This window comes from Miniopterus schreibersii, assembly GCF_964146895.1.
Source record: "Miniopterus schreibersii genome assembly, chromosome: 10".
In the NCBI taxonomy this organism is placed as follows: domain Eukaryota; kingdom Metazoa; phylum Chordata; class Mammalia; order Chiroptera; family Miniopteridae; genus Miniopterus; species Miniopterus schreibersii.
Window position 1 is genome coordinate 9749143 of NC_138110.1, and position 9952 is coordinate 9759094.

At 48.8% G+C, this 9952-nt stretch overlaps 1 protein-coding gene across 1 annotated transcript in view; it reads left to right on the top strand.

Moving 5' to 3' along the window:
* KCNB1 (potassium voltage-gated channel subfamily B member 1) overlaps window positions 1-9708 on the top strand; it is an 80228-nt gene extending 70520 nt beyond the window's left edge. The window contains exon 3 of the mRNA XM_081149725.1: window positions 6622-9708. Within this exon, the coding sequence (XP_081005851.1) occupies window positions 6622-8634 (2013 nt within the window). The 3' untranslated portion in view covers window positions 8635-9708. The remainder of the gene's footprint in view (window positions 1-6621) is intronic.
* Window positions 9709-9952: the final 244 nt, after the last annotated feature.

Sequence of the window (9952 nt, forward strand, 5' to 3'; positions counted from 1 at the left end):
GGGAAATATAAGTGGTTTTGCCCAGATTCGATATGAAATATGCAGTGGGAAATGCAGGAAATGGTCTGGAGAGAGAGAAAAAAGGTGGTCTTAATATAAAATCCAAATCTCTTTGTTATGCCTCATCAGGCCCTTCTGCCCCTCTGGCCTCATCTCCGCTTTCCCCTTTGCTCACTCAGCCCCCACCCACACTGAGCACCTTTCTATCACTTAATATGCCAGCCTGTGCCCACACCAGGGCCTCTGCCTGGAATGCTCAAATCTTTGAACAACACACTCCTCATCCTCAAGTCTCAGCAACCAGGGCACCTCCTGAGAGAGGCCTGCCCTGACCACCCAACCTCATGTGGACACCCCCAGTGCTGCTTTACCGATCCCTCTCGTTTGTTTCAGTACCATGTAGCACATAGCACTATCCGACATCATCTTTCTCCTTTATTGGTTTGAGGGATTTTTGGTCTACCTCCCCCTACCAGCTCCTTGAGTCCAGGGAAACTGTCTTTCTTACCCATGCTACATCTCCAGCACTGAGCATAGCACTTAGTAAGTGCTCAATAAACATATGTCAACTAAATGCAAAGGAGTCAGAACTTTCCCAGAGAGCACAGGGAGCCACTGCAGGGTTTAGAGCAGGGCTGTGGCTCGCTCGGATTTCTGCTTCTCTTCTGTGACCTGTCAATGTGGTTGTGAGGATTAAAAGTAGTGGGATACTCTTTATGGAAAGCAAGTTTTTATGTAGCTTTAGTGAGGCTTATTTCACACATCACACAGCTCACCCATCACAGTGTGCGAGTTAATGATTTCTTTAGTAAATTTGCCAAGTTGTGCAGCCATCACCCTAAATCAGTTTTAGGACATTTTCATCATGCCAGTGAGATCCCTCGTGCCCATTAACTGTTAATCCTATCCCCTTCCTGGCAGCCACTTTCTGTCTCTATAGCTTTGCCTTATCTGGACATACTATGAAGTGGAATCCTACAGTGTGTGGCCTTTTGTGGTTGGCTTCTTTCACTTAGCGTAAGGTTTTCAAGGTTCATCCATGTTTTCAAGTATCAGTACTTCTTTCCTTTTTATGGATGAATAATATTCTGTTGTATCGTATGGATATAGCACAATACATTTTTCTACTCCTTGGTTGATGGACATCTGGGTGGATTCCACTTTGGGGCTATTATGGATAATGCTTCCACGTACACGCATATGTATGAAAAGCAGTTTGCAACCCTTAAGTACCAGATGCAGCTCTCGCTTGCCAGAGCTTCTGGTCTCATTGTATAGACTCGATCCCAGTGGCCTGTGTGACCATGAACGGGCCCCTTCCCTTCTCTGCTTAAGTCCTCCCATCTTCCAGAGATGAGCCTGGGCCCTTCCCTGCATGGACACTCATCCACATTCCCGGACGAGCAGGGGAGTACGCAGAGGAAATGATAAACAGCCTTCGCTGATTGCTGGGGCCAAAAGTGGACATCCCTGTGATCAACCCCCAGAGCTGACAGTTAGGATGAGGAGGGCCTGGCTTCTCCCAGACCTCTTTTCCCAGAACATCAAAGCCCACTCAACCATTTGGTGCAGACAAGTGGGTTCCGGGATCCAGAGCCTCCTTGCAGGGAGGGGACTTAGGATAGCCTCCAAGTCCCTGGTCCTGGCTCCTGCCTTTGCTCCCTGGGTTCCTGGAGTCCTGCCCAAACCTGATTTGGCTCAGATCCCAGCAAAGCAAGGCTGGAAAGGCCTCTGAGCTGGGGCTGAGAGGACTCAGGGTGCTGGCTGCTTCCCCACTGCTGAGACCCATCCCAGAGACCAGATCAACACGTTCATCTGGGTTTGAGGTTGTCTGTAGGCTGTCTGCTGCCTTCACCAGGCCCTGGGGCCCACAGACCTAGTCCTGGACCTCCAAAAGCAACCTGTCTGGGGTTGGGTGTGGAAGGTGACAATAAATTACCTGAATAATAATTTAATAACATGATATTTACGTGATAAGGGCTTGATTACTTTGATCTCCATTTTAGAGATAAGGAAATGGAAGATCAGAGAGGGGAAGTGACTTGTCCAAGGCCACACAGCCAGGGAATAATAGTGCCAGGACTCAAACTCAAATCCCAAAGCAGCTTATAAATATGTATGTGGAGTAATAAAAACTGATCTAGGAGCCTTATGAACACATTGAATTCTTATTGCAGCCCTGCAATGGCATGCACCCCCACCTTACAGATGATGAAACTGAGGCACAGAGGGTTTAGCTCACATTATGAAGTTCCCCAGCTGGGAAGTGTGGCCCTGACTGTAGTGGGTCTGGAAGAGAACAGTCTTGGGATAGGACCAGGAGGGATGGGGGTCAGGGAAGCCGTGCAGGCCGCATTACTTCACATTCTATTTGGTACTTTCACACACACACCAGGAAGGAGGCCTGATGTGCTCTGACCCTCCCAACCCAACCCTCAACAGCAGGCTCCCACCTCCAGGACCCAGCAGGGCCTCTACCCCCTTTTCTTCTTTCCTAGGCTGAGAGGAGGGAAGGGGGAGGGCACATTCTCAGGTACAAAGGGGTACCCGCCTTAGAATAACAGCCCTAAGGACTGTACAATAACTGGGTGCATAATTCATGGTTCTGTCGGCAGACATCAATTATGTGGGCCTTCCCTGGAATTGTCTGGGGTTAGAAACTGGGTTAGAATGGGACCTCCCACCTCTTAAAGGAACAGACTCCTCAGGGTCTATTCCTTCTCCTGCAGGCTCCCTCCTGGCTGGAGTCAGAGGATGCAGCACAGCCTTGGGGCTCAGCCCAAGGCCTGGCTGCCTGCCCTGTAAGGTCAGACCCACTCTGTGCCTAGCCAGCCCTGAGCTTGTAGCTTTACACGCACAGTCTCCTTTCCCCACTCTGCAACTTATGAGGGGCTGACTATCGGTGTATCTCAGGGTTTCTCAACCTTGGTACTATCGACATTTGGAACCAGATCATTTTGCATTATGGGGCTGTCCTGTGCATTATATGACATTTAGCTGCATCCCTGGCCTCCACCCACTAGCCATCCCTCCCCTAAGTTGTGACAACCAAAAACATGTGCGGAATTTGCCAGATGTCCCCTGGTGGTCAAGATCACCCCCAGTTAAGACCCACTGGTCTATCCCCCACTTTACAAATAAGGAACAGGCGAAGAAAGTTTCAGTACCTAAGGCCGCCCAGTCAGTAAAGGGTAAAGCTGGGGTCCAGGTCCAGGGTCGACACTCCTAACCTCTACTCAGTAGTTTCCAAAGTGTGCTGCCAAAATGTTTTTCCCAATGATCACGTATTTATTTTAATGAATGTTTAATACGTATTTTCCTCGTATGCAAAAGCAGAAGTTTATTTCTTAAGATAAGGCTAGAATAAAACAAAGAAGGTGAGTGAGTTTTGTTTGTTTTTTACTCTTCAGGAAAGAGTAGCACAGGTAGCAAAAGAACACATACACTATGATGTCAAAACTAAGCGAAATGGCCCTGGCTGGTGTGGCTCAGTGGTTAGAGCATCAGCCCGCACACCGAAGGGTCGCAGGTTCGATTCCAGCCAAGGGCACGTATCTGGGTCGCAGGTTCAATCCCTGGCCCCGTTCCGGGCGCGTGTGGGAGGGAACCAATCCATGTGTCTCTCTCACATCGATGTTTCTTTCTCTCTTTCCCTCTCTCCCCCATCTCCCTCCCTTCCACTCTAAAAGTCAATGGAAAAAATATCCTTGGGTGAAAATTAACAACAACAAAAACTAAGCAAAATGAAACAGTCATTTGTCTGGGCATGTATACACTTGCATTAAACACTACACGGGAAAGCAAAGAGATGGGGAAAATTCTGATTAGCTCTGGGGTGGGGGACACAGAAAGTGTCTGTGTGATTGTTACATGCTCTGTTTCTTAACTTGGATGGTGGCTTCATAGGTGTTCATTTGATTATGGTTCTTAAATACATATAAATTAGATCTACTTTTGTGCATATCAGGTATTTTATTTTATAAAGTGATTACAGAATTTTTCTTGTTCAATGAGTATAAATCAAGAAAGTAAAACTTGAGCTTTTTTTGAAGACACTGCTATAGGAAAAAAATAGCAAGAAGTTGCTAGAGCAACTGAGATTGGAGAAACACTGCATCCCGTGACGCTCCCTTTCCTATTCTGAGTTGGCCTAGAAGGACACCAGTGCTCTCTTGCTGCCTGTTACCACAGTGCCCCATATATAGTAGATGGTCATTAAATAGTTGCCACGTTGAAAGCTGAATGCTGATCCTGGCCCTTCCACTTGTAGCTCTGTGACCTTGAGCAGCAGCCAACAAACACTTGGGAGTGCCTGCTGGTGTCGTGCACTGGGTTAGGTGCTGGGTGTGCAGAGATAAGCCTCAGAACCAATCCCTGCCCCCCCCAAAGCTCACAGATACTGGGCAGTGATGGACACACACAGTAATGGAGTGTGTGTGATATGTACCCCAAGGTACCACAAAATAATAGGGGAGCTCAGAGGATGGAGTGGCCAGCCCTGCTTGGGGATGTAGGGATGACTTTGGAGGGGAGGGGACGGGACTGGGTTTTAAAAGATGGATTACAGTTCACTGGACAGAGAGGAAGAATTGACACAGACATGCAGAATTGACCAACAGTCATGTGTGGCTAGAGAAGCATGAAGTTTGGGAACCTGTGGGAGGCGAGGCCAAAGAGAGAGGTTGGAGTCAAATGCAGAAAGACCTGACAGCCATGTATCCCGATTGGGGATTCACTGCAGGGGACAGAAGCCTCTCACGCTCACCCAAACAGCAACAGTGTTCACATACAGGATACAGCAGGCAGTTTCCAAAAAGCAGGAAGCAAAGACCAGCTGGGCCACCTGGAGGGCTGATGGCGTGGCATGGGCTGAAATATTCCCCCAGGATGAGAGCTGGCATTTATCAGACACTCACTGTGTTCTGTGTTCTGCTGAAAGCTGTCCTCGGTGCTCTGGATGTGTAGACACATTTAATCTTCACAGCAGCTCTCTGAGGTCGAGACTGTTATTATCTTCCCATTTTGCAGATGAGGAAACTGAGACTTCAAGAGGTTATGTAACTGGCTCAAGGTAAGGAAGTAGAAGAACTGGGACTTGAACCCAAAATAGTCTGACCCCAGGGCCCAAGCTCTTAACTGCTGCCCTCTACATCCCCTCTCAGACCTCCTGTGTCCTTACTGCTCCTTCTCTCTGCCCCTTCCCTTTATTCTCAGGCTTCCCTCAAAGGGTCAGCTTTCTCATTTTTATGACTTCTCTGTCCCCTGAAACTTGGGACATACCTGCTTGGAACTTGAGTTTGTCATGAAGCTTATTGAAGCCCAGATGGTACTTGACCATTTAATTCAGAGGCTCACCATCCCATAACCATTCATCCCCTGGATCCCTGAGCTCAGATTTTCAATGGTGGGCTGGCTGAGCACAGCCTGATCTCTGGGCTGGTCAGCAGCATCCAGAATCAAACTGTACAAGCAAGGTGACCAGCCCAGCCCTTCGGCAGGGGCAGCAGAAAGGAAGGGGAAAATCTTGGAGAACAGGACGAGGTCAGAGGGGTAATAGACAAGTTTAGGGGCTTAGATTTTGTCCTGAAAAGTCCTAGAAATTTATTAAACGGGAATGATGGGATGATGGGACTGGATTTGTAGTTTTGAGAAAGACCCTCTGAGCAATTTATTACACCTGCTTGCATTTCTGCATAAGCTACAGACTGGCCTAGGTCCATTAATTTCAACAAATATCCAGTAACCCTTTCTCTGGGCCCAACCCTGTTCTTGATCCAGGGGACTCAAAGGTAGTTAAGCTGTGACCCTTAGCCTCTAACAGTCCATAGTCGTGTTTGGGAGTTAATAACATGGATCCAGGATGTCCATGCCTATCTGGAAATTGCCTAAAAATCAGGCAATTTTGTGTAGCAAAAGAGTCTGTAGCTGTTATCTGATTTCTAACACAACCTAAAGAGTTCATGCTCTGGGTGACCCAGATGAAAATCCTGGCTCTGGAGATAGAACACTTCCTGAGATTTTTGTAAGAATGAAATAGAGTATTGCATGGAAAGTGCTCAACACAGTACCCAGCATACAATGAGCACTCATAAGGGGTAAGTACTATTATTAGTATCATGTCTTGAAAGCATTCCCCACCCCATAGTAGTGATGAACCCCTGGTCTAGCTCATGAGTCAGCAAACTATGGCCTGCAAGTCAAAATCAGTTCACTGCCTCTTTTTGTCAATAGTTTTATTGAAACACATCTACCCACATTCACTTATGCATTCTCTAAAGCTGCTTCCATGCTACAACTGCAGAGTTGAGTGGTTGCAACAAAGAAATCATGGACTTCAAAGCCTAAAATATTTATTACCTGGCCCTTCATAGAAAAAACACTGCCAACTCCTAGGCTAGATGATTGGCTTTACATCATTTCAATTCTCTGAGCTGGTTTTCCTATCTGTACAATAAATAGATTTGAATAAATCATCTTTTTAGCTCAACCATCCAGTTATTAAGTGACTGGTGAGATGTGAAATGCTCCTGAATGTTGAGGAGCACCCTGAAGACTCAGGGCTATTAGAGCGATCGTCCTGTTGGTGGTTGATAACTAAAGTCCGCTCTCTTCTCCTCACAGATCCTTGCCATAATTTCCATAATGTTCATCGTCCTCTCCACCATTGCCCTGTCACTCAACACGCTGCCTGAGCTGCAGGGCCTTGATGAGTTTGGCCAGATCACGGACAACCCGCAGCTGGCCCACGTGGAGGCCGTGTGCATTGCATGGTTCACCATGGAGTACCTGCTGCGCTTCCTCTCCTCGCCCAAGAAGTGGAAGTTCTTCAAGGGCCCGCTCAACGCCATTGACTTGCTGGCCATCCTCCCGTACTACGTGACCATCTTCCTCACGGAATCCAACAAGAGCGTGCTGCAGTTCCAGAACGTTCGCCGCGTGGTCCAGATCTTCCGCATCATGCGCATTCTCCGCATCCTTAAGCTGGCACGCCACTCCACGGGCCTCCAGTCCCTGGGCTTCACCCTGCGGCGGAGCTACAATGAGCTGGGCTTGCTCATCCTCTTCCTCGCCATGGGCATCATGATCTTCTCCAGCCTTGTCTTCTTCGCAGAAAAGGATGAGGAGGACACCAAGTTCAAAAGCATCCCGGCCTCCTTCTGGTGGGCGACTATTACCATGACGACTGTTGGGTATGGAGACATCTACCCCAAGACCCTCCTGGGGAAAATTGTGGGAGGGCTCTGCTGCATTGCAGGGGTCCTTGTGATTGCTCTCCCCATCCCCATCATTGTCAACAACTTCTCCGAGTTCTACAAGGAGCAGAAGAGGCAGGAGAAGGCAATCAAGCGGAGAGAGGCTCTGGAGAGAGCCAAGAGGAACGGCAGCATTGTGTCCATGAACATGAAAGATGCTTTCGCCCGCAGCATTGAGATGATGGACATTGTGGTTGAGAAAAATGGAGAAAACGTGGGTAAGAAAGACAAAGTACAAGATAACCACTTGTCACCCAACAAATGGAAATGGACAAAGAGGACCCTATCTGAAACCAGCTCAAGTAAGTCATTTGAAACCAAGGAGCAGGGATCCCCTGAGAAGGCCAGATCGTCTTCCAGCCCCCAGCACCTGAATGTCCAGCAGTTGGAAGACATGTACAATAAGATGGCCAAGACCCAGTCTCAGCCCATCCTCAATACCAAGGAGTCAGCAACGCAGAGCAAACCAAAGGAAGAACTTGAAATGGAGAGCATCCCCAGCCCCGTAGCCCCTCTGCCCACTCGTACCGACGGGGTCATCGACATGAGAAGCATGTCGAGCATTGATAGCTTCATTAGCTGTGCCACAGACTTCGCTGAAGCCACCAGGTTCTCCCACAGCCCTTTGGCATCACTCCCCAGCAAGACTGGGGGCAGCCTGGCCCCCGAGATGGGCTGGCGGGGAGCTCTGGGCGCCAGTGGTGGTAGGTTTGTGGAGGCCAACCCCACTCCTGACCCCAGTCATCATCATTCTGCTTTCCTCATCGAGAGCCCCAAAAGCACCGTGAAGACCAACAACCCCTTAAAGCTCCGAGCACTGAAAGTCAACTTCATGGAGGGCGAACACAGCCCATTAATCCCCGTTCTGGGGATGTACCACGACCCTCTCAGGAACCAGGGGGGCGCTGCAGCTGCTGTCGCTGGACTGGAGTGTGCCACACTCTTGGACAGGCCTGTGCTGAGTCCGGAGTCCTCCATCTACACCACAGCAAGTGCTAGGACACCCCCCCGGTCGCCCGAGAAACACACAGCAATAGCGTTCAACTTCGAAGCAGGTATCCACCAGTACATTGATGCAGACACAGATGATGAAGGTCAGCTGCTGTACAGTGTGGACTCTAGCCCCCCCAAGAGCCTCCACGGGAGCACCAGTCCCAAGTTCAGTGCTGGGACACGATCGGAGAAGAACCACTTTGAAAGTTCCCCCTTACCCACCTCTCCTAAGTTCTTAAGGCAGAACTGTATTTACTCTACAGAAGCATTGACTGGAAAAGGCCCCAGTGGTCAGGAAAAGTGCAAACTCGAGAACCACATCTCCCCCGATGTCCGGGTGTTGCCAGGGGGAGGAGCCCACGGAAGCACACGGGATCAGAGCATCTGAACCTACCCCACGTGGAGGAGAGACTTGCGGGGAGGTCCCAAGAAGAGTGCTGCTGAGTTTACCTGCCACAGAGCTTTTCTGCATGAACTCAGAAGCAGAAAGTCTCTGCAAAACCCCCAGAAAGAAGAGAGACTCCAGAGAAAGCTCCCTAAGACCTTGAGAGCCACGGCAGGTCCATTGGAATGAAGTCGGCCAAGCCACAGGATATGGAGCCTCCTTGTAACAACTCCACTGCCCTCTTTGGGAGATGACATGAGCAGAACTCACAGCCACCACTACCACAGGCTAAACATAACCAAGGCCACCTACTCCCCATTCCTCTCTCGTGGCTCCATCACAGCCTCTGAAAGCACCATCTCCGGTCCCTCCTGCCTCGGCTGGAGAAGGAGGCTGGAGCACGTGGCTGATATTGAAAAAGTGAGTTGACCAATTTGGTTTTGGGTGTTGCCTGGCCACCTCTAGGAACTCCTGTCCATCGGTCACCTCCTGGATGGATCCCACTGTTAGAAGGCTACAGAGAATGCTTGTGTCATGGAGAAATCTCTGCGCCATAAGCCACGATCCCAGCGCAAAACCCTTACTCACATGTCTTCATTGACTTCAGTATTTCTTGTACCTGAGATTTTATTTTGAGATATCATCAGGGTGAGTTGTACCACTTGTACTCAATTCTAATTGCCCCCTGGCAATCTGGGAAGGGTTCAGAAGGCAGGCACTCAGCCAACAATATGAACTCTGAGCATTGCTTTAGGGTTGTGGAGGGAAAACGTTTTCTGTACATCACTAGTGTAGGCTCAAAAGATATGCAAGTGTCAAATATGCAAAAGAAATAGCTTACTCAAAGAAACTGTATGTTACTGAAGAACAGAATAAAATCTGATTTTTTTTTTACCTGCAAAAATGAAAGGGAAAAAAATCCTCAATCGAAATGCCCTGTTCAGACTTTTGAATACTTCCTGCTGTGGCAGGGAAAGCATCTACTATAATAGAAATTCTTTTTTTGTTTCCTGTGGTATTCAAGTTTTTTAAAAAGTTAAAATAAAAAGCACTTTATGTTTTTCAAAAATAGGTTCTACCAGGGACAGTGTCACCATCTTGCACTTTAAAAGAAGCACTATTTCCCGTGGGCCGCTTTTGGGGACTCTAGTTGGGTTGTTGCTACATGCCTGTGTCCGGCCAAGTGGGTGATACTGTGCTGGCATTGCCGTCTGCCATGCCAGCCTGCGGGCGCCTTCCCTGCCCCTCTGAAACTCCCCAAGCCCCCTTGCAAGGAAGGGTACCCGGCCCTTGAGCGGGGCCTCTCGTAAAGTCGCGTGTA